The sequence below is a fragment of the Nansenia antarctica genome (genome assembly GCF_963989245.1).
Source record: "Nansenia antarctica genome assembly, chromosome: 1".
NCBI classification, from domain to species: Eukaryota; Metazoa; Chordata; class Actinopteri; order Argentiniformes; family Microstomatidae; genus Nansenia; species Nansenia antarctica.
Genome location: NC_137674.1, coordinates 43,159,245 through 43,185,246, shown reverse-complemented (window position 1 = coordinate 43,185,246; position 26,002 = coordinate 43,159,245). Strand labels below are relative to the sequence as shown.

General features: G+C 42.3%; 1 protein-coding gene across 1 annotated transcript; it reads right to left on the bottom strand.

The window, feature by feature from the left end:
• Positions 1 to 6,513: 6,513 nt before the first annotated feature.
• ldah (lipid droplet associated hydrolase) lies at positions 6,514 to 25,128 on the bottom strand. The gene is made up of 7 exons (XM_080550595.1): positions 25,007 to 25,128; positions 23,449 to 23,607; positions 21,138 to 21,272; positions 12,488 to 12,657; positions 11,030 to 11,270; positions 8,782 to 8,864; positions 6,514 to 7,519 (listed from the first exon to the last, which is right to left on the bottom strand). The coding sequence occupies exons 2-7, from the start codon at positions 23,597 to 23,599 to the stop codon at positions 7,331 to 7,333; spliced, it is 969 nt and encodes a 322-aa protein (XP_080406721.1). The 5' UTR covers positions 23,600 to 23,607; positions 25,007 to 25,128; the 3' UTR covers positions 6,514 to 7,330.
• Positions 25,129 to 26,002: the final 874 nt, after the last annotated feature.

Genomic DNA, 26,002 nt, shown 5'->3' with positions numbered 1-26,002 from the left:
CGGTGCTGTCAGCAGAGCAGTATCCTCTTCCCCACATTGACGATTTGTTTGCAGGCCTGAGTAATGGACAAAAGTTTAGCAAGATAGACCTTAACCAAGCCTACCTGCAGATGCACGTTCATGAGGATTCTAAGGAACTGCTCACAGTAACCACACAATGGGGCTTTTCAGATATTGCCGGCTCCCTTTCGGAATCACATCGGCTCCTGCGCATTTCCAACGGGCCATGGATCAAATCCTACATGGTCTCCCTGGAGTGCAGTGCTACCTGTACGATATCCTGTGCACAGGAGCTACGGATGAAGAACACCTTTGCAATTTGGATGCAGCTCTTCAGAGGCTGCAGGATTACGGGCTCAGGGTTCGCAAAGACAAGTGTGAGTTCTTTCAACTATCTGTTGAGTATCTGGGACATGTGATTGATGCTAAAGGGTTACACACTGCCCCATCCAAGATTCGGGCCATCGTGGACGCCCCGCCTCCAGATAATGTGAGCCTGTTACGTTCGTTCTTGGGCTTACTAAATTATTATGGCCGTTTCGTACCGAACTTGTCATCCATGCTCAAGCCGTTGCACGACCTGCTTTGTAAGGGCAAAACATGGAAATGTAGTGACGCCTGCCAGGAGGCTTTTCAGAGAGCAAAAGAGACATTAGTGACATCAGGGGCACTGACCCACTTTGATCCCTCACTTCCCATTCAGTTGGCCTGCGATGCGTCTCCATATGGGGTGGGGGCCGTCATTTCCCACTTAATGCCAGGCTGAGGAGAGAGGCCTATAGCATTTGCATCACGAACATTGAACAAAGCGGAGGCTAACTATGCTCAGACTATGCGCAAGTTCCATCAGTACCTGTATGGGAGGCGATTTGAACTTCTGACTGACCACCGACCCCTCACAACCATCCTAGGGTCACACACTGGGATACCTTCACTCGCAGCGAGTCGCATGCAACGGTGGGCATTACTGTATTCAGCACACTCTTATGATATCAAGTATCGCAAAGGCTGACCTTCACTGCAACGCGGATGCACTCTCTAGGTTACCACTTCCTGTCACTTGGCCGGAGCCGCGTGCTGCAGACATCAGCCAGGTGGATCATGCGCCAGTTTCAGCTGCTCAGGTGAGGAGAGCCACTCGCACTGACCCTGTCTTGTCAGTGGTGATGGACATTGTGATGAAGGGTAGATCAGGCAGGGGCGACCCCAGTGTTCAACCATATCTCTCCAGGAGAGCCGAACTGTCGGTGCAAGCTGGTTGTTTACTATGGGGGAGGAGGGTGGTTATTCCGCCGTCATTACGCAAGCTCATTCTGCAACAGCTCCATGCAGGTCACAGTGGGATAGTTAGGATGAAAGAGATAGCAAGAAGTTACTTCTGGTGGCCAGGAGTCGACAGGGAGATCGAGAATACGGCCAAAACCTGTTCCTCATGCCAAGAAGTTAGGAATACCCCACAACTAGCTCCTCTGCATGCCTGGGAGTTTCCCGAAGAACCCTGGCAGCGAGTACACATTGATTTTGCAGGGCCAGTAGAGGGCCGAATGCTCCTGGTGTGTGTGGACGCACATAGCAAGTGGCCGGAAGTAGCCATAATGAAATTCTACCACTACTGTACTGCAAAAACCATTGAAAAGCTTGGAGAGATCTTCAGCCGTTTCGGGTCTTCCCTTCAGCTGGTTTCTGATAATGGACCACAACTGATGTCACAAGAAATGACTACATTCCTACAAGCAAATGGCATCCAACACATCCGATCGGCACCGTTCCATCCTGCGACCAACGGCTTGGCTGAAAGGTTTGTTCAGACCTTGAAGAATGCACTAAAGACATCTCAAGGCAAAGGAACACTACATCAGAGATTGCATAGATTCCTGTTAAGCTATCGCAACACGCCACATGCCACTACTAAAGTTTCACCCGCTGCCCTGATGTTCAAAAGAGATCTACGAACCAACTTCGACCTCTTAAAGCCGACAACAGTGAAGGATACCGTTCAGCATCAGCAGGAGAAGCAGATCCAACAAAGGATGCTGCGGGCTAAAGAAAGAGCCTTCTCTCCAGATGAGTCAGTACTGGCCAGAAATTACAGTACTGGACCCAAGTGGGTTCCTGCAACCATCGTCAAGCGGTCTGGCCCCGTCTCCTACACTGTCCAAACTGCTGCCGGGCTAGTGTGGAAAAGACACGTCGATCAACTTCTTGCAGCATCGCCCAGAGACCAACCTTCGGTGGATGTCCCGGACGAGTCAGAGTTCAGAGCACCCCATCGCCCACCGTCACCACCTCGAGGTGCACCTGAACCCGATGGGGAGACTTCCGTGCCTGAATTCCGACTACAAGAGGCGGTGATGGATGTTCCTACACCTGCGGTTGTTCCAGAGTCCCCTCACAGAGACAGTAAGACTGAACATTCTGTTGAGCAGCGTTACCACGTAAGAGATCGTCGTCCTCCAGAACGCCTGAACTTATAGACTCTAAGTTTAAGGCCACCCAAACAACTGGGACAGAATAATTCCCATGGGTATGGTCACGGGATGAGGTAGTCTACCCTCATCTCGTAGTTATGTTTGTGTTGTGTGAACAGACTGTTTGAAACGATATAACTATATATTGTTGTTCTTGTGCCTTAAGATTTGAAGTTTAAAGTTCAGTTGTATTTGTTGGGGGAGGGCCTCTGTTCTAAGGGGGGAGGAGATGTTATGTATTTTTGTCTGTGCTGTTTGCCGTAGCTGGAAGTGCAATGCATGATGGGTACCGGGATGTTGTCGTTGTATTGAAGTACCGGTTGGAAATAAAGACGCACTAAACAGAAGCTCCGTGCCCCGACTACTTTATGGTTTTATGGCAGTCATAAACTTGTCTCATAACAATGATGATAATAATAATAATAATAATAATAACAACTTTTTATTTGTGTAGCACTTTTCCTGCTCTTTTAACGTTGCAGCTCAAAGTGCTCACTGTCATGGTTGACTGTCATTCATATTTCATTAACCATCTCAATGCAACATCGATAGGTTTAGGCTATTTACATACCCACCCTGGGCATGATATTCAAATGTACCCTACCTATGCCCATCATGAGGTTGCTACAACCTAGCCAACAAAGTTGACAACAAGCGCACAGGAGGAGAGTAACATGCAACATCCCATTCTCTCACACTCATTGTAATGGAAACATTTGATTTGTTTCGCTCTGATCTTTGTTGTAATGACACAGGTCTGTTTGATACAGTTGAGAACAACTACAGTAGTAAATATTTTTTATCATAATGCCATTGCCTATTTTGGAGGTGGCGTTCAAGATTAGGGAGAATTATTTTTGTTTAGAGCATGGCGCTATTAGGCCTACAGCATTTTAGATTACTATCATTCATATTCCATTTACCCAGCTGGTGCTATATCATCATTAAGCCTCACAATAGGCTCTGCCAAATCCAAAGCTCATATCAATGACAAATGAAGCTAAATCAGAATTTATACAGTCAATCTGTCTATCTGAAAATCCACAGTTGTCATGCGTTCAACGTTTTTAATGATAACATCCAGGCAATGTTTGCATGTCAATCTCCCATTAACAGAATTTGTTTTGTTGAAATGAATAACTTTACTGTTCTACGGGAGGAGTAGAATCATTCGATTGAATTTCTCCAGTGGCTATAGATAGCCTAATGTCACGCTTTTGTTTGTTAATGGGAATCCATTTGCGTTTGTTGTAAGCACAAGTTGCTATAAGTGGGGAGAGGTGTCTAAAATGTTGAGGTGGGTGTTGCATATCACATACTGTAGCCTATAGTGAGAGAGAACAGCGTAGCCTAATGCGAGATGGATTGATTCATGAAAACTTGGAAATCGATTGAGAAACAATTTCGCGGACACGCATACAGTGCCTAGAAAGTCATCACACCCCTTCACTTTTTCCACATTTTGTTGTGTTAAAAAAAATCAGCAATCCACACACAATAGCCTACCCCATTATGACAAAGTGAAAACAAGTTTTTAGAAATGTCTGCAAATGTATTAAAATTGAAACACAAATGCAAATGTAACAGGTTAATATGGTCTGCATATGAATCTCACCAAAACACCCCTTGTTTCTTTGGTTTGTTTGAATCTCCTACCTGTGTGTTCTGTAGTTTGGTGTGTGTTGAACGCGCCTACTTTGGCTACGTCACGTCGTTAGATGCGCACGTGTCACAGATCTATAGATCGTCTTAAGAGGTGAGCTGCTCGTGATAATCTCCGCCTGATAAATGTCTATAAAAGTTGTATTTCGTGTCTTGAATGTAATCCAGTTGTTGCTAGTCGTTGTGTAACATACCCCACTCGTCTTGTGTAAATTCTGTTTGGATCTGAAATCGCTAACCCACGGTTTTGTATCAGTTGAAGAAAGTGGGCTAATTAGCAAACTAAAAGTTTAACGGTTGCTAGCATGATTTTGTTAAACGTCTGTTAATCGTCCGCTTTTGTTTCTTCTATCAGGAGAGCGAGACAGACAACTAACACACATCAGACTGATGTTACCTGATACATTTTGTGTATGTTCTGTATGTCCCACAGGTATGGAGATGTTTTGTCTGTTTCATTTGAAAACGTTTTTTTATTATGTGTAATGGGAGGTAAGCTTGATAGCCTCATGGTTTAGTCCACACCAGTAGCTATATACAGCTGGTGTGGCTGTTATTGCATCATGACAGAGTTATCTGTTTAATGTGTCGTTTATTGTATGTCAATAATGATGATAATATTGATGTATACTGAGTGATAATATGAATAATATTGATGCTGTTATTTTTATATTTGTTTAAGAAACAAAATATGGGTTTTCTGATGTATTGAATGTTGAATATTGTAAATGTATGAATATTGCCAAATTGTTTATTTGTTCATATGTATGCATCTATGAGCTATGCTGATATCTATTATATATAGTACATATATAAAAACATATTCATATATATAATTGTATAATATGCGTGACAGATCTATAGCTCGTCTTAAGAGGGGAGCGAGACAACTAACACAGATCAGACTGATGTTACCTGATACATTTTGTGTATGTTCTGTATGTCACACACAGGCACGCGGGAAGGTATTTTGACTGGGGGTGCTGAGGTGCTGTCTATATACGCTACAGGGGAAAAAATTGCCAGGGAAAAAATTATAACGATTTCTCTCCCTCCCTCCCTCTCGCTGATTGCTCGTTCGCTCACACGCACACAGTGGCATAACGACGGGCCCCAATGCACGGGCAATAATAGTTAAGCACACACGCACCCACACACTACAAAGACGTAACGTTAAATATTTTACCAACAATGTGTTGGAATTTACAGTAATTTCCACTCAGCTCACAGTGTCCCACAATGTCCACAAACATGATGTTGACCTAACTTGACCATTATTACAGACAGCACTCCATGTCGATTGTTATTGCCTCTTAACGGAAGCTCTTCGCTGCCGAAGAATCGGATGGATCTGAATATCAGTTCTAATACGTTTCTGGCCGTCTGTTGCTCTTTCTCAACAACGTCCGACAGTAGAGCATTAATGGGAGTGTTGTTAAGCTCAGCATCTTCTTCCAACTCCACTTCAATTGTTCTGGCTGATTTAGCATTTTTGCTAAAGAACTTAGAGATTCCCTAGCAAGATATGACCATGTGATCACTAACATTAAAACTAACAAACACATTTTTACATTTATTACAAAAAACACATTTATTTTTATTCCCAAAAGCAACAATAGTTATTATATTGTTTTAAATTATTGTTTGAATAATATTTTTATTTTTTAAATTCAGGCAGGAGGAGCTCCTTCTGCCTGCCGCTAGGGGGTGCTGCAGCACCCTCAGCACCCCCCTTCCCGCGTCCCTACACAGCTCCACTAAAGTGAACCAGAGACCCAGTTCTGCCTCCGGCCTCGTTATTGCCCCACACACCACCAGAACACAACGCAGGCGTAACACACACGGGTTACACAAACATGTCATCAAGAAATCACTCAATAAGTTGAATTGAGTCCATCTTAATGCAAGGATAACAGTTAATGTGATTTTGGAATCAATATCTTTGTTTTTATAGGCTCTCTAATGTGCATAGGGATCAATTATAAAATAGGAGAGTGAACGGACGGAGAGCTGGAAAACCGCATCACCAGACTCAGCGAGCGACAAGGCTAAAGACCGAAAAGGTTAAAGGAGCCGGTCGCGCTGCGCGATACGGGACTGGTCCTATCGCTGTTTACGTTCGGACTATTATGATGCGTGTGAGGCGTGCTGAGGTTTGCCTGTGTTCCCTTTAATAAACGGGCAACGTCCCAACAGGTCTCGGTGTACAGCACCACCTGTGTCCAGGACTTTCACAATGACACATTTTTACATTTATTTAATCAATTTTAAATTTAGTCTAAAACACAACAACATGTGGAAAAAGTGAAGGGTTGTGATGACTTTCTATAGACACTGTATTCCATGTCTGACATAATTTTATGAAGTGTCCATGAAGAAATAAAACAGTGGAAAAAGGGTTTTATTCTCATCATTGCACATGTAAACATTTGTGACTGATTCATGAAAGCTGTCATTTTAATCAAGGGAAATCAACTGAGGAACATTATTTCATTATGAGTTAATACTCATAGCCTATACTATACTAATACTAATTTAACGGACGCAAATATTCCATGTCTGACACAAGTATTTGCACAATTGTATTAAGTGTCCAGGAAGACATAATTTGTTCTAAATTAAGGTTTATTCAAGGACCTAATTTCAAATTTCTCTGTCCAGACAATTTGCCCTTTTCCAAATGTGAGGTGTTGAAACATATCCATCATGTCCAACGATGCCTCCTGGTGGTTGTTTTGACGAGTTGAATGACCTGAAAAAACCCCTCACCAGTGCCGTCACGACATCGTCACACCGGCAGCTTGGCTCTAACATTTTGCCAACTGTGTTCGTCTTTCTTGTTTGCCTTTTTGCGTTTTATGTTTGTATGAACTGGCATTTTAGATGTTTTTAAACACCTGCCCTGGTTATAGTAATGTTTATTAATGTGTTAATACATTTGTCAAAACTATGCATTTGTGTGTACAAAGGCAAAGTGTTTTATTGATTGAGCCTGCTGATAAACTGAAATTCCAGCACTGTCAAGCACTATGTTGAAAATCTGAAGCTTCAATCTTGAAATGGTCCATTCAAAATAATTTTCAATATTTTTAAGCACCAGTATAAACCTGTTATTGACATTTTGAATATAATTAAACTATACAATTATCATACTGTTGTTATGCAACTTCCCTGAAGTTCACATGTGGAAACTACAGCTGTCATGTTGGCAAATCGGCATGGATCCATTCAACGATCATATCAGCTACTTCTTTTCCAGCATCCAGGACAAAGGCATGTCGAAACCCTCTTTCACAGAGTCTGATATCCCCACCTGGGAAATCCCTTTTGATTTCATGGTAGTACTGCCTGGGGCACCAGTGGTCATTGGCTCCATAGTAAAACACAAGCTGAAGAGAGGATAACATAGATGATTAAAACATCAGTTCAACCACTAATAAACAGGTCTTCTTTTAATAAATAAATAAATAATAATAATAATTGACTCAAATGTATCTGATATTCACAGTACAATGGAGCACTGACTTAGAGCTAATGGTTAATACTGTTGCTATAATAAATTCAAGCTTGGTAAAATTTGAGTATTAACGTAAATATCAGGAATTAAATTAATTTGTTTTGGAAAAGGTCAATTACATTTACCGTTTGTTGCATTATCATACATACAGTAGCATATTAGAATATTTGATCATTAACTCATGACCGAGGTCATTTCTGAATAAACAAATAATAACTCCTGGGTTAAAATCTGCCGACATCTAGCAGTAGGGGGTATATACGCTAACAGTTGCTAGTTTGGCTGGTGAACTACTGTCTAGATTATTGGAAAGATAACATTGCTGTAAGTCATGCAGCTTTGTTTACAGTCAAGGTGGGCACACTTCACCTTCAGTAGCCTACATTATCATGCAATGGTCACAGCTATTTGCAAAAGGGTCTGGAGAAAGGTGTACCAAGTCGGCTGTGATTTTTGTATTTTTTGTTATGTAACAAACAGCAGTTTTAGGATCACTAAATACTTATAATTTGTACACAAACTAGGCTTGTTTTCGATACGCGATTCACAGCACTGTCGTCTGTCATAACACGTTCTGATACATTCTGATATGTCTTGTTTATGCTTAGGGACTGTGAGTGTGACTGTGATCTAGTTAGGTGTAGTTATGTGTTTTTAGCATGTTGTGATGCACTAAACATGCATAGAAGTTATCTAGCTAATTAGCTATATTTTAATGTATGACATAATTTGAAAGCTTACAATCTGCACTTTCATAATCTGTAAAAAAAAAAATGAAAAATGACCATGCCGACTTTATCCCCCTTTCACTAGCCCCTGTCACATTTGACAATGAACAAAAAATTAAATAAGGGAGCACACATCGAAGTATCAACATCTTTGACAGTCATTATTTCGTAGTCAACTTAAACAAGAAACATACCCTTTAAAAGCCAAGAATTTAAATTTAAAGTTGGGGCTACTAGGGTCAATTCGTGATTTCCATTTCAGTCTATGAAGGTACGTCCTGGCAAGAAATGTGCTTTGGTGCTCTCTGTGGTGACACTGACAAGGTACATATGCAACGTTTTTATAGATAGAGCTACAATACAACTTATATTGTGTACCTTTAAGAACATGCAAGACATTTGTTACCTTGTCCAGGTTTTGATTGATGGTAAAGTCGTCTCTCTCCAGAACTTGCCTCATCTCTTGACCCCCCATGTACATAGCATTGGCTTCAACAAAATAATAAAGAAAATGTTATATCATGCTCAGAGGAACCTTGTATAGTGTGTCAAAGTTCCCGGTATGGAAGACATCATACAAATAATACATGATGCAAAAAACAACAAGTTTATGGAATACAATTATACATTTTAAGCAGAATTTCACAAATATACTTTTCTGGGTATATTTAGTTTTTCCATAACATACCTACCATTATGGTCACAACATATCATTACTTTGTTCATACAAAGCTCAGATATATCAGAAAGCTCGGATTTACTTCCTGAAATAGTATCTTAGTAATATGTTTTGTGTCAAACCCCAACATTCAATAAAGACCATTCACACCATTCATTCATTATGAGTAAACTTTAGACATTGGAATGCAGCATTTTCTTTAAAGCCACAGTCTGTCATTTCTCCATCATTTCTATCCATGTATAGGGATAGGACTCTTTTTTTGATGAATATGATTTATAAATAGCATTATGAGGTCTCATCTTTCAATAAACAAAACACCAATGACTTAAGATAAGAATTAGTATGTTAATTACAGTTATGCATGTGTAATAAATCAGACTGAAATGTAGCATAATATTTCTCATTGTTTCCATGTTTAGCCTATGTCTAGGCTACTCTGATACTTTTATTTAATTTATTTAACTTTTATTTAATATTTGTCCGCTTGCCTCACAAATAAAAAACAAACTACACAGCAAAGTATTAGCAGTCTTTGTTGTCTAAATTAGTAGTCTTTTGAAAATAGCGCTTTGCATCTCCCAGCCAGACACGGAGGAGGTTGTTAAGATGCATGTTATTAAACATAAATTATAGATGTATGTGCTAGCACAATGCTTATGGATATAAACACTTTTCCCTAAAGCTCCGTAGTTTAAAAAAAACATGTGATTACATCCAAATAGATCACTCATACAAATCACACATAGAAATCTTCAAACTAGCAATAGCTTTTGTTTTACAGAATGCATTAGGAAGCTGTTTTCACATGCCTACATGTTTATACAGTGATCGTTGTGTTGATTATTATTCAAAATGATGCAACTGAGTGCATTGATATTTCAGATAGGTCAAGCAAATTCTCAGATTAACATAACAATCATTTAATAATACATATTAAGATTAAAACTGGGAAAAGGCTGTAAGTGGGTTTAATTATTTACCCGGAATCCATTTTCATCTGTATTTTTGGTCCAACATAGGTAATAACACACAATGTCTGTGTTTACTTCCTAAAAAACATGCCATACCATATTAAAAAACATAAGTTCTTGCACTCTGAAGCTGCTCTACTATGCCAGTGATTCCTGGAGCGCAGCATGCTCTAGCACTGTTCAACAGAAGGACCTGGCATTAGAGGGAGAGGGGAATAGCACTGTTCAACAGAAGGACCTGGCATTAGAGGGAGAGGGGAATCTGTTCAACAGAAGGACCTGGCATTAGGGGGAGAGGGGAATCTAGGGAGTTGTAGGAAATGACACAAATAGGCAATTCGATATCAAATTGATCAGGGCATTTAAAGCCTGATATAACTCAGAGATTGTAAAAAAAAAAAAAAAAAAAAGTGCAAATGTGTCTACTATTAACGAACGAAAACAACAAATCCACTGGCCAAATACACTTATTTTGATCAAAAAGGGCACAGCAGTGGTCCGGTAATACCACGATAAATCCTTTACAAATATTAAGAAGTAGGTCTAGTATCTATCTTGCATTACTACATTTAACACATTGCTACATGTAACACATTCCCTACAGTGTTGTGTTGTTTTCCGTTATGGTGTGTTGCATTGTGATGTGTGTCCTGTTGTAGTAATTTGATGTGATGTGTGGCATGGTTGTTGAGGTGGAGTGGTGTGTCCTTAAGTAGTCATGTGGTGTGATGTTTTGGGTTATGGGTGTTATGATTAGTGTTACATTTCAGACACCTATGTAGTCTGCTTCACTGCTTATGTGTATTTTATGCTCATTGATAAGATTTTTGTTGCCCATGCTGTTGTTCTGTATTACAATTTTAAAAATGAACGCACAGATGTATGCACAGACAGGTCTGGGCAGATGGATGACAAAAGCATCTTCCCTAAAATCTGAACAGGCAGTTGGAGCAGTTTTTCAAAATCAAACTGAACAGAATAGGCCTGAATGAGAGACTCACCTGCACAGTCCACGCTAAAAAGACTAACAGTAGATGGGACAGCAGAGTGGTCGAGTGAACGCAACCCACTGAAGACCAGCTTCACCACAGCGGCCTTTAGACCCTCTGGCAAGAGGGAGAGCAAAAAGACGGGCAAGTAGGCCATGTATCGCAGGCGACATAGCACAGGGGTCATGACCCTACCCTGAGGAGTCTGTGCCATGCGCTCAATGGTGGGAAAGAGCAGCACCGACTTCACCACCTACAGGCAAATGCATTCAAGAGACAAAAACAGCAACTTAAAGATGGTGTTCATTAGTATTGTAGGGCTGGCATAGGTTGGCAGTTACAATACAAGGAAGGCTGTATGTATTTTTTTTATTATTTCTGAGTGGGGCAGTCCCACTGATATTTTTATTTTATTTTGTATTGTGATGGAGACAGTAGAGATTTGACAGGAAGGATGGGTGAGAGAGAGAGAAGGGATGACATGCAGGATATGTCCGCGGCCGGAATCGAAATTAGTCCGCTACGCCACCTAAGCGCCCCAGGTTGTATTGTTAATAGCAAAGCATATGATAATATTAATAATCTGACACCAAGTAATTAAATTAACACTATGTGCAGACAATTGCTGAGTTTGACAAGATGCAAGAAGAGTCAAGTTAGAATGAATGAAATTGAATAATACTGTAAGCTTATATATAATTATTACAAGGCAAATACTTCATAGATAAATGTTCAATTCTACCCTAAAGGTACATTACAGAGAGGGAGGCAGAGAGAAACAAACAACATTCCACAAGACTCAATTATTCACAGTGGAATGACTGAGAAAGAGCCTTGATTCAGGCATAGATTGTAACACACGGTTCCATTATCATAGCAATCATATCCGTGTGTTGCAGGTCAATGGACCATAGTGTATTTGCTTTAGCAACCTGAGACATTTTCGAGCAAATAGACTCAGCCGAGGGCGGTGTTATGTCAGGGCCTGCTAAAGACGTTATTTTCCTCTGTGTCTAATGTTTTTTGTCAGAGTGTATTTGAAACTGGTGCTTGTTACTTTACTTCGATATTACCAAAACAAATTATAAAACATATACATTATGATAAAGCACCAAGACACAATATTGGAGCTATCATTTTCTAAAGCATGCCAAGTATTCTTCCACCCTCACCCGGCTTGGATGCCCTCAGCGGCATGCACAGTATGTCAACACTACTACACACTTATTTAGTGATGAGTTCCATCAGGACATACCACAGGAATCCAGACACTGACTAACTGACTAACCCTGACTAACGGAATGCCTTTGACAGCAGAAATGCATAATAAACGATACATACTACCTCCAAAAATATGTTTTAATTGAGGATTTCACAAAAACTTGATAAATAGCAAAGACATTCACCTAAAAAGTATCTGGATGGTCCTACATCTATGCCATTAATTCAACAGAAATATTTCAGACACACCTGAAGTTCAGGATCCCTCTTCATCATCTCCAGGATGATGTAGCAGCCAATGGAATGGCCCACCAAAACCAGGTGAGTGGCCCTGGGTACGTGCTGCCTGAGGAAAACCAATTTATGCTCAATCTGCCCATCCAGACCAAAAAGGTCTTCTGCTGCCATCACAGAGGCATCTGCAAAACACAATTATGATGATCCTCATTGCCATCGTTTTATGTGTTTCAGTTTTATGTTAAGAGTTTTGAAAGTTGAGCACATACATCAGAATTTCAATGATTGATAGCCTAAATTACAGTTCCCTGCATAAGTAATAGGACAGTGAAGTACATTTTCTTCCTTGGGCTCTACACTCAAAGGATTTGAAATCGAAACAATTACTATGGGGTGAGAGTTTCTCAACTTGTATTGATGGTATTTCTGTATATATTGGTTTCACCATTCAGAAATTACAACTCTTCTTATGCGTAGTCCCCCTATTTCAGGGTAACAAGTCAATTGTCCCGAGAGGTGTTTCATCAGGTATGTTCCATTACATCATTTGTGCGGTCATAAGACAGCTCTTAATTTCTAGTATTGATTTAAGGCATCGTGTTTACCTTCAGAGTCTACTAGTATGTCAACATGAGAACCATAGAGACATCAAGTCAGGGAAGCTATTACAAGGCTGAAATATCAGAAAGATCTATTGGAAACAAAGCCTTAAATCTACCACAATCAACATTTTAGAATATCATTCAAAAGAGGAAAAAGCTCTGGTGAGCTCAGCCATCACAATAGGCTGGTAGGCCATGGAAGACTTCTACAGTGGATGACTGAAGAATACTCACTATAATTAAGAAAAACTCAGGAACCTCCTCTCCAGGAAGTAGGCATGAATGTGTCAGAGACTATCATTAATTTTTTAATTAATTAATTTTGCCATTTAGCAGCTTTTATCCAAAGCGACTTACAATTACGAATTACAGGGACATTCCCCCTGGAGTAACTGAGGGCTAAGTGCCTTACCCAAGGGCACACTAGTAGTGGTGTGGCTTCAGGCGGGATTTGAACTCACAACCTTCCGATCCCAAGTCCAACTCACTATCCACTAGACCAGTGGTTCCCAACCTTTTTTGTCTTGTGTACCCCTTGAGCTGTTTTGCCATGCCAGAAGTACCCCCTCACTCATGCATGTTGATTATTTCCAAAAATGTTCAATTAAACACTAACTTGCAAATATAACATTTATTATACAACAGTTAGTTCCGACCAAGTCATTTGATTGGACAAGAGGCATTCCATGAGTGCCGATATACAGTAAAACAGCACTGGGACTTTTAACTATATGTATCTGTATCTGTCCACATGTGTTCTATTACAGTTTTTTCCAATTGCTAACACAATAAAATGACATGCATAGCACAATTATTTAAACTGACACACAGAGAGCAAAACCTCTTCTCGAGTCTCCAAAACTCTAAACACATTTTCTGCTTTACACACATTTTGCTATTCAAAATGGCACTTTTTAAATGCACTAAACACGGTTCTCTGCCTAAGACACAACAATCTGACATAAAGTCACATGTTTGCCATTTCAAAACACTGCCATTCAAAATTAGACTACATGAGCTAATTGGCCAATACATGTGCCACCTGGCCACCTCAATGTTTAATTCATTCATCACACACACACACACACACACACACACACACACACACACTGCCTCGAGACAGCCAGCGAACGTCTGTGTGAAGCAGTAGCTGCTCATGCTCTGACCCGCTGCCATGACAAAGAGTTTGAAACAGTCTGTGGTTCATTGGCCGGGACTGAATGAAGTAAATCACCTTAACTGCGTCGTCCATAACTGCACTTAACTCGGGGCTCATCCTTTTGCTGGCGAGTGCCTCCCGGTGAATAATACAGTGTATCCACTTAATTTGGGGGTTCACCTTCATCACACGCCCAAGCAGCCCACGCACCTTACCCGTCATTGCTGCCGCTCCATCGGTACAGATGTGACTGCAGGATTTCCACTCCAGATCGTTGTCTTTGAAGAAGCTGTCAATAATCAGAAATATTTCCTCGCCAGTTGTCTTTTCTGGCAGCGTCTTGCAAAACAAGTTATGCTCATTTATGTCCGACTCTACTTTATAACGCACAAAGCAGCTGAGCCTCCTCACTAACGTCGGTCATTTCATCTAATTGCAAAGCGAACTGACCTGCTTGCTTCATTTGATCCACCACTTGTCCGACAATATTTATGGACATATCATCAATCCGACGGGAGACGGTATTGTTTGATAATGGTACCAACTTGAGCGCGTCAGCTGCTTTCTTGTCCAGCATAGTTTTAGCCAAAATCATAGCGGCAGGCAAAATCAGATCTTCGGCGATTGAATGTTTTTTTTTTTACTTAGCCACCAGTAATGAAACAGCATAGGACGCCTCCAGTGCTTTGCTTGACACACTCGCCGCTTTCTTCAGTGTAGCCTGACTTGACTTGAACTCTGACAGTTTTCGCTTGAAAAAGTCGTCAGTTTTACAGTTGCTAGGTGTTTGGTGCTCTGGTGTCGCTGTAAATGGGATGGCTTCATTGAATTATTAGCCAGGACTTCGCCGCAGAAAAAGCACTGTGGCTGTGGTGGATCAGCCTATGTACATGTAAATCCCCACAAAACATATGTTTCCAAATAATAGCGGGGTCCTTTTTTTTTCTTTTTCTCTCTGATCTAACCGTCTGATCTGCCTCTGATCTGACCGTTACTGTAGCTGGTCGTTTTAACCATCTGTCCATCTTTGCGGTATACTGACAGGCCTAGCTGACTTGCGTGCGAAAATGATCGTGAACATGATTTAAATGTGACGTGACTACCACTTGTGTTACAGTCCTCACCTGTCGGGGAGGAACTTAAGTTGCAGCGTACCATTTTAACAACAGGTTTATGAAATTACTTGTATATTTATTAAATTTTTTGGAAGGGGAAATAAATTATAATTCCAAATCTTTCCACGTACCACCTGCAATCCCCTCATGTACCCCTAGGGGTCCGCGTACCCCCGGTTGGGAACCACTGCACTAGACCACCACTACCCCTATCATCCACAGAATACATCACCAGGCAAACTACAGAAGCTTCACTGCAAGGTGCAAACCAGTAGTTATCGTCAAAAAGGATGGTCATGTTAAAAAATACCTTAAAAGCCTGCAGGGGTCTGGACAGATAAGACTAATATTATCATGTACCAGAGTGATTGCAAGTGGAAAGATTTGAGAAAAAAGGACCAGACCAAGATTTACAGCATACCATCTCATCTGACTGTGAAACACGGTGGAGGGGGTGTTATGGATTGGGTATGTATAGCTGTCACTTGAACTGGCTAACTTGTCTTCATTGATGATGTAACTGCTGATGGCAGCAGCAGAATGTATTCTGAAGTGTACAGAAACTTCTTGGCACCAAATTCATTGTATGACACTTCATCATACAGTAAGACTGTGTACATACATCTACTGATGCCTCTGGACACATCTTCAGTGATGTTCCTGGAATCATCGGGCGTTTCGGGTCTTTCAACATCATACACCCTCCTCCAGGTGACCCAGCCGGGGCTGATCAGACCCCAGCTTGTGTCCAGATGGCTAACTAGCTACCATGACTCCATGGCTCTCCTCTTTTGAGCCACAGCCATCTAGAGGCTCTCTAGTAAGTAAGTAAGCAAAGCTTTATTTATATAGCGCCTTTCGTACATGAAATGCAACTCAAAGCGCTTTACAATAGAACATATACAACCAAAGATAACAAAACGAAGAAAAGGGGGGGGGGGGAAACGAGACACAACAGCAGGGGAGGGGTGGGGGAAGGGAGGGGAGGGAGGGGTTACATCACCCTCTCTAGAACATCTTCTATCTAATCGGCGCACTGTGCTAAAATGCAATGCAAACAAAACAACACAGGACAGACAGTAGTGCAGACAGAACACAACAAACTGTAAGTAGCTGCCCTGTGCGGCGCCATATATGTCCACTGTAGAGAAGGGAGGGGGGGGTGGTGGCGGGGTGGCATGGGCGGGGGGAGGGAGGAGTGGGGGGGGTAGAGAGATAAGGCGGGGGAAAGTCTCGGGAGATGTTCTGGGTCAGTCCGACCCGTCTTCGTAGAGCAGCAATCAGTGTCGCCATGGACAACGGCCTTGAGCACTGCCCCAGAAGGCGGCACAAAGTTCACCAGAGGGGGGGGGGGGGGGGGTTGGCACGCTGCATGGAGGCTTCAGGGCATGGTGGCTTCAGGGCATCTCTGCCGCATTGGTGGTACTGCGGATGGCTCTCCTCTTTCTCTCTCCCTCGATGCCCAAACTGCTGAAGGCTCTGGCTAAGGAACGGGCTACAAATCCTCTGCAACCAACCTCTACTGGGAAACACCTCGCTCTCCAACCAGCCTGTTGGCAGTCACTGACCTGTCCCGCGTACTTGGAGAGCTTCCTCTCAAAGGCTTCTTCCAAGCGGTCTTCCCACGGGACTGTCAGTTCCAGCAGCACTGCTTGCCTGGTGGACTCAGGCAAGAGAACAATGTCTGGTCGCAGGGTGGTGACTACAATGTGGCTGGGGAACTTCAGCTGATGTTCAAAGTCAACCAACAGCTGCCAGTCTCTTGCAGAGGTCAAGATGCCTGCAGATGTTTTCCTGGCAGGGGTTGGCTGCTCCCCAGCTCTGACAAAGGCGATGGTTTTCTTGGAGGGTCGGAACTGCTTTGCCCACACAAGTCCTGCGCTGATGGCTTCAGCAATGGTCTTCAGGACTTGGTCATGCCTCCACGTGTACCGTCCATCTCCAAGGGCCCTTGTACAGCAGCTGAGGATGTGTTCCAGGGTTCCTTGCTTTGAACACAGTTGGCATGCTGGTGTCTCTGCTATGCCCAATGTGTGCAGATTTGACGGGCTTGGAAGCACATCATAGACTGCCTGGATGAGGAATTTGATGCGGTGAGGCTCGGCTTTCCAAAGCTCAGCCCAGGTCACCTTCCTCTCAACCGCATTCTCCCATCTCGTCCAAGCTCCCTGTTGCTTCATTCCCACTGCCTTGGAGGTTCTTGTCTCCTCCACTGCTGCTCTCACCTCCTCCTGAACAAGGCGGCGCCCTTCCTTCCCCCTGGTGTTCATTTGGGGAGTTGGAAAGGATCCAAGCCCAGCTCGACCTCGTGTGACCACTCCCACCAAGCTCCTGTGATGCAGCCTCGCCTCTGCTTCTTGAACAGCTTCCTCTGCCCTCCACTTCCTGCCAGTCCTCACTTGGATCCCTGCATTAGCCACCTTCGGATCACTTGAGTCCCTGTACTGAACCACTTCTCTGGCTCGTCACCTTGAATTCCTCCTCCAAGGATTTGAAGGGCAGTTGCAGTTTGTTGGTGTTCCCGTAGAGTGCGGTGCTGCTCAAACTCCTTGGTAATCCAAGCCATCTCCGGAGGTGGTTGCTGACCCTCCTCTCTAAGGTCTCCACTGTTGAGATAGGGACCGCATAGACAAGGAGGGGCCACAGGATCCTGGGAAGAATGCCATGTTGGTAAACCCAGGCTTTAAACTTCCCGGGTAGGACTGACTTGTCCACGGATTTCAGCCAGCCATCCAACTCAGGTCGACTGGATGGATATTGTGTCTCTAAGAGAGCAGTCAAAAACCTTGCCCAAGCTCTTGACTGGCTTCTCTGTGATAGTTGGGATGGCTGTGCCTGTGATGGTAAACCGGAACTTGTCCTCCACTTTCCCTTTCCTCAGCACCATCGATCTTGATTTGGCGGGTTTGAAACGCATCCGGGCCCACTCCACTAGCTTTTCGAGTCCCTTCAGAATCCACCGGCAGCCTGGGACTGATTCTGTCGTGACTGTGAGGTCATCCATGAATGCCCTGATGGGTGGTTGCCGTTGTCCGGAATTCGTTCGGGGCCCTCTGCACTCTGGCTCAGCTGACTTGGTGAGCATGTTCATGGCTAGGGAGAACAGTGTCACAGAGATAGTGCACCCTGTGATGATACTGATCTCCACCTTGTGCCAACTGGATGTTATTGCTCCTGAAGAGACCCTCATCCTGAAATTGCTGTAGTAATCAGCGATGAGGTCTCTACACCTGCTGGGGACATGATGCTTCGTCAAAGTGAACTGAACCAGCTTGTGTGGAATGGAGCCGAATGCATTTGCCAGGTCAAGCCACAACACTGACAGGTTGCCTTTGTTCTCTCGGGCCTCCCGAATGATCTCTGTCACCACGCCGGTATGCTCCAGACAACCTAGCACTCTCCATTGTTCAGGTATCCTCCCCCTTCTCCAGAAGACTCGCAGGATTTTCCACAGACGCAGCAGGAGTTTGGGACAGTTCTTGTACACTTTGTATGAAGTGCCACTCGGTCCTGGAGCAGAGCTTGCCCTTGCTTTGCGGACAACCTCCCTGACTTCCTTCAGCTGCAGCTCCGACATGTCGAATTGCTCTTCCGGTTCAGGGGGGTCTATGAGGATGTTGCACTCTCCCAACTCCTGCTCTCTTGCGGGATCGCTGTACGTCTGCTTCAGATGATGGTCTATCTCTTCCTGCGAGGAGGCCAGTTTGCCACTGCGCTTCTGCCCGAGCAAATCCTTCATGAACTTGAAGGGGTTGGCTATGAATGCAGCACGTTTACGTGCCCTCTCACGTAGGGTTGGGTACCGAAAACCGGTACGGTACCGGTTACTTTATATTCGGTACCTACCGAACCGAATTGCAACAGAGATTTCGGTGCCTCGTTTCGGTTCCTCTCTCGCCCCCTGGTGTCCGAAACGGACGTTACATGCAACAGTCAACCGCACGTGACATCGCCTTCCACTCAGTGCATGTAATCCGAGACTGAATCGCTCTCAACAAGTGCGAGGCGACGTGCTTGCAAAACAGTTTTGTGATTGGTCTGAATTTAGCGGGAAATATGGATTTCAAGAAATCCTTCTCCTTTGCGTCTCTCCATCACTTTAACAACGTTTTATTGGCAGGGGAAAAGAATTGGAGTCGAGTTTTTATTGACAACGGATTTACATGCTGGAAAAACATGCAGCTAAAATTCAGGGAACATTTGGACAATAAGAGACACACGGAAGCTGTGGTCGCATGGTCTTATTACAGGGCAATATGCGCGGGGCAAAAATAATCTAAAATCATCACGAAGAGAACGGCGGAGGTACGGGAAAACAGGGCTCATGTCGGTGTCATCAAAGGTAAAAGTTGGTTTTCTTTAACTCAGCTGATGCATTACCTTGCTGTTGATTGTTTACCGAATGCTTCATCTGACTGTCACACTGTGATTTTAGTTGTGTAAACAGTTAGTGAGTAACGTTAGCCCGTTTTGTGCGTGTGCTCTCATGTAGGCCTACTTCATATTGATGAGCTGATAATCTTTCAGTGTGTGTGTGTGTGTGTGTGTATGTATGTATGTATGTGAATGTATGTATGTATGTATGTGACTGTCAGTCACAAGTTTATTCTACGGATGTTGTTCAGTGCTGTATGCGCGTTCCCGGTTCTGTGTGTACTCTTGTGTACTTCATATTCAATGAGCTGATTATCTTTCACTGTGTGTGTGTGTGTGTGTGTGTGTGTGTGTCTTGGGCGTATCTGTCAGTCACATGTATATTATACGGTAACCTATGTTCAGTGCTGTAGTTCCCCATGTTCTGCTGCAGCTGTAGCATCAGGATATGTTGGTATTTGATCACCTTATATAAAACATCGCCGCTCGGCATTAATGGCGTGCACTCAGAGAATCGCGTCAGTGACAACCCCGCCACTGATGTGAAAAATCCTGGATTTCAATATAGATTTTTTTTAAAATCAAAAGTACAGATTTAAGTACCGTTTCGGTACCGGTACCGTTTTTAAAGTATCGATTTGGCACCGGTATCGAATAAAAACAAACGGTACCCAACCCTACTCTCACGCCGCCGCCTCCGATGCCACTCAGCCCGGCGGAGAATCCTGATGTTTTTCCGTAGGATGCACATTAGCTGGGCCAGGCCAGTGCGTTCCTCCTCTCCTGCCACCTTGTACTGGGAGACAATGACAATGACCCCAAACATACTGCTATAGCAACTAGGAGGTTTTAAATCCAATTGAACAGGCATTTAATTTCCTGATAAGATTTTAGGCAAAAAGACCTCAAAACAAACAACTGAGGATGGCTGCAGTACAGGCCTGGCAGAGAATCACCAAAGAAGATACCCAGTGCTGGTGGGGTCAATGGGTCACAGACTTCAGGCAGTTATCGCATGCAAAGGATTGTCGACAATACTATGAGTGCTTCATTTTATTAATCTGTCCCATTACCTATTGTGTCCTGAAATAGGGTGATTATATATAAAAAGTGTCATTTCTAAATGGTGGAACCAAATATGTACACAAATACCATAATAAAAAAGCTGACAATCTCTAGTTTAACCTCATAGTAATTGTTTGATTTAAAATCCAACTTTGGACTAGAGCCAAAAGAAAATGCTTCACTCTCCTGATGCTTTTATTTCCTACTACTTATGCAGGGCACTGTAGATGAACCAGTTTTAACTTAATAATTTGACTGTACCAAAAAAGGGTTACCTTTTTTATTACATCTAGGCTGTTAATAAAAAGAGGATAGAATGTCGGTTGTACTCAAATAGAGCACTTTACCTTCAACCATGTCCATGGTTTCTGGGGGAACACAGTGACCAGCATGGCTCACTGCCCACACAGGGAAGCGCCGACTGAACTTGTGATGAAGTGTCTGCATTAAGGTCTTGTAGAAGCCTATCACACCTGGATTACCTGTAGATACGCACAAAGGTTTCTTAGAATTATAAACAAATAAGACCATTTTTACAAAACCCTTGTAAACATGTCTGTTCGGGAAGAAAGTGGGATTCGTTTAAGGGAGATTTCACTGATGGTCACAAAGAATCAAAAACAAGAAAAGTGAGAACATAGCCTTTTATTATTAGTAGGGATGCTCCGATCTGGATTTTTGGGGCCGATACCGATCACCGATTTTTTTCCTCAAGATCAACCGATACCGATACCGATTTTTTTTTTAAATACATAACTGTAGGCCTACTGACTGGATAGCCTACATATTTTTTGCTTTTTAGACAAAAGTTTTGATCCATTAGGCACCAAGCAAACGCAGACCCATTTTTATGGCATAGTAAAGGTCTGGCCTATCACCCAGTTAGGGCCTGAAGCCCAAGTCAGTCAATATGGCTGTATAAAAGACATCATAAACGTGGCCTTCATGGTTTACATACTGTTACGTCCTCCTATGTTTTCTGTTCAGTTATCTGTCTTCCCCAGGAAAAAAAAGGGAAAAAAAACAAATAAAAAAATCGTTTTTTGCGATCGGCCATTTTTGCCGATCACCGATCGAGTCATTTGGAGTGAAATCGGTGGCCGATAAATCGGAGCATCCCTAATTATTAGTTGTCTTTGTTGTCAAAATGTTGTCAAAATCAGGGGCAATTCATAGTGCTTTACATAGTGCTTTAAACACATCAAGAGGAGTTTGGGTTTGGAGCCAGTCACGCTGTCACCACCCAGACCCCTGCCCAGGTATCTATAGATAGATAGATAGATAGATAGATAGATAGATAGATAGATAGATAGATAGATAAACATTTAACAAGATGTGTATGACAGGAGTCACAAAAAGAGGACACTATACAAATACAAAACACAATTATCCTACACAGAACAAAATAATCATAGAGGTCATTAATGGTGTAAAAATCAAACGTTAAATGTACAAATTAAGCAGGTTTATTGCACAACGAATGAAAGTGTGTGTGTGTACTGCTCCTATATAACACTCCCCTGAGGCCGTAGATTGAGAGTGAAGGGGGTGGTCTTTACTGTCCAACACAGACCTAGCCTTACAGAGAACATGCAGGTCAAAGATCACAGTGAGAGGAGTCTGTTGGACACACAACTTAACAAGCCCTTTGATGAAGGTCTGAGATGGTGGGAGTGGTTGTCTCTTAATATCCATATTGCCATATCCTTGGTTGGAGGAAGGCATCATCACACCATTAATATTTAATTCTACTGCTCATTATCTACCCAGAAATAACCATCATATTAATAATATTGCACATTTCTTAGTTCATACTGTATAGGTTCATGTTCAAGGTTTCTTTATTGTCCCCTAGGGGAAATTAGTTATGCAGCCATGGTTCACACAGAATACAAAAAGGACAACAACAACACAATAATTAACACAATAAATTCACAGACCTAGTTCAGAGAAATGGAAATTCATACCAAGTACAAAAAGTGCAGGGGGAGTACAAAGAATACAGTGCCCATAACTTGTGCAATCACAGATTTGCATAATATGATTGGTTCCCAAGAATAGTGACCTCATGACCAAGGACAGTTCTATAAATATGAGTCCCGCCCAACGTTGGGAGCTTTTTGTCTGCTATTTTCTCTCTGCGCTCATGTGACTTTGCTTAATAAAAGGCCTATTTGGAGTCAATTGATTTAAGCTTGTTGTGCTTTATAAGTTCTACTCAATCTATTAAGAATCAATTAAATCCACAACAATAGCTTTAGCCCTCTTAAGGACCTGCCTGCCTGACTCCCACCAGAGATTCTACTGGCCACCTTAACAATACCTCCAAATCTGTTCTTATTGGACAGATTTAGGCTTCCAAAACCAAGCAGTAATACAATCTTTTTAATGTTTACTGTTAACATAATTTAATGTTAGAACAGATTCAATGAAACTATTGTAAGAGTGTCATCTCAGTAGAAACATTAAAAGATCTAATTTTTCCTCAGGACAAAAAGCGTCAACATGTATATGAACGAATATGTTATGACGAAGGGGAACCACAACACCCAAACCCAAACCCAATGTGTGGACATTACCATTTTATGTTAAATAAAATGATTAACCAAATCGAGCTTACCTGACTAGAATGATGTAGAAAAAGCCTCAAACACTCACCTGGAATGATTAGAAACAGCACTTCAGGTGGGGTATGCCTGGAGATGCCAGAGCACAAGCTACCGAATTTGAGAACCTCTGTGATAGCACCACGGCAGTACAGGTATTCTGTGCTGGCTCCATCACCATCCTCCGCTGCCAAAGTCCCCATCTTAAAGGCTAGGGCAAGAGAGTAAGAACAAAGTTATTTGGGGGGTTTAACTGACCCATTTCCTCCTTTTGAGTTACTTCAGCAGTGCCCAAAACTATTAGATTTATCTACCTCACATCCCTCACTAGTAAGTCCACTACAGTTTCATCCATCTTTGTTAGCTTATCTATAGTTTAATGAAGTCCTGAAACATTCCTTTTCGGCAGGGCCATTTTATTAAAAACCATGAACCGGTAAGTAGTGTAGCGTGTTAATGCTACAGTCTCCGCTCTCACCCATCAGTCCTGTATCCATCCATTGCCACCTTTTACCTTGTGTACCCTCTCAAGGGGACTCTTACATTTCCCATTGTGTCAATAAACAGCTTCCTAATGCGTGTGAAAACAGCTTTGTAATGTGCTGCAGCTTAATCACAATTAAGTTACAAAGGTGTTATAGAGTGACCTACCATGTTGTCACAAATGAGAGGACCGATCAAAATGTTATTATTAATTGTTAATTCAGTTATTTTGGCACTGTTTATCCCTTCATCCAGACACATGGGTTACTTTTTTTGCCCTGGGTCTACACACGCATCATTATTTATTAAAATGAACACAATCTTTAAAACAAAAAAAACCTTCAGGAAAAGTGCTTAAAAAATGTCTACTACTCTGTCAATATGTGAAAGTATGTAGGAAATGATCTGTTCTGACTGCCCTGATAACGCAGCTGTCAGGGATTTCTGCAAGCAGGGGCACTACAATCTTAACAATAAGTCAAATGTATGTTCACATATGCAAATAGTAGGCTACTACAGTAGATTACAATGACCCACCAATTGTGCCGAATACATTAATGACGATTCCGATTATTAATAAATTATTACGTTTTCAACACAACGTCGACATATTAATATTGCATTAACAAAATATCCTGTCAACATTTACAGTAGCTATATTGTCCAACTACATTGTTACTTGCCTTGGCGTTGCGAGTTGGACGGCCTTCTCTCAACTCACCCATCACAGTTGAACTTTGATCCAGATACTTTAATAAAACCCACTATTTACGATGACGTTCGTTTTCTTTCAAATGTACGGAGCAGGATCTTCAAGGTAGTCACAACCAGAGAGGGAACACCTGCACTGATTGCGCTCACCTTTATTAGTGTTCATTCATTCCTCCGAACTACTGAGGGGCCTGTTTCTCCACCATTACAATGTTTCTTCTCAAAAAGATCGGGACATGAGCAACGTCGTGCATGGGCAGACATGGTTATCGTAGAGTGGAAACGTAAATATTGGGATTTATTCAAGTATCTGGTGTAAAACCATCATAGCAAGTGCAGGTCGTTATAGCAAACCATAGTAGTACATATTTGACAATGAATGGCAATCATTACGCCTAAGCTTTTCAATTACCTACCAAATGCTTCGAAATGTTTTGCTGTGGATAATATTCCCAAACGATTAGCAAATGTTAGGGTGTTCACATCGGATCCATCGTTGATGCAGCCAATCTGCGTCTTTATTTTCACTCTACTTCTATTCAACCACATTAACGAAGTACTTCCGAGTTGCGGAATTTCGAACTCTTTCCAAAATAAAAGTCCTAAACTAATACATTAAAAAAAAAAACTGTATTTATGACAACATAACTTAATTTGCCAGATACAATTCATTCCAAATATTTTTTAGAATAGTATTTTTAATACACTCGAGAATCCTTTGTAGGCAATTGACAGCCTGATGTCTGGAACCCATGGACATCGCCAAATGCTGGGGATGCTCATTCACCACTGTTGTCTCCCGTGGACGTCCCAGCCTTTTTGTGGTGCATTGCTCACCAGTGCGTTTTTTTTCTTTCTCAGAATGTACCAAACTGATTTGGCCACTCCTAATGTTCCCGCTATCTCTCTGATGGATTTCATTTTTTTGCAGCCTAAGGATGGCCTGTTTCACTTGCATTGTGAGCTCCTTTGACCACATGTTGTGCGTTCATAGCAACAGCTTCCAAATGGAAATGGCACAATTGGAATCAACTCGGACCTTTTACCTGCTTAACTGATAAAGAAATAACCAAGGAATACCTGTACCAATACCTGTCCATGAAACAGCTTGAGTCAATTGTCCAATTACTTTTGGTCCCTTGAAAAAGAGGGGCTACACCATTAAAGGATTGCACTGTTTCCTCAAAGCAGCTCATTCTCAGACTCATCAGTGATGTCACCCGTCAAATCCGTAGCTCTCTAAGCCTCATACACACAGGAGGTTGGTCTGCTCTAATTTAGAAAACACCATTTTATAAATGTTCAGTTGAATGAGTAATCATTGTGGTTTGACACTTAATTAAGACTGGACCCATCTGAAACATGTTGACCACATCTCCAATTAAATTAAGCGTGGTCCGAACGTCTCCATG

Excerpts from the sequence above, each read along its gene's own strand:
- ldah (XM_080550595.1), bottom strand. The coding sequence starts at position 23,599 with ATGGGGACTTTGGCAGCGGAGGATGGTGATGGAGCCAGCACAGAATAC. Across the intron at positions 11,271-12,487 it reads AGAGGGATCCTGAACTTCAG|GTGGTGAAGTCGGTGCTGCT; the intron begins GTGTGTCTGAAA and ends ATTTGCCTGTAG. Across the intron at positions 7,520-8,781 it reads TCAATCAAAACCTGGACAAG|CTTGTGTTTTACTATGGAGC; the intron begins GTAACAAATGTC and ends TCCTCTCTTCAG.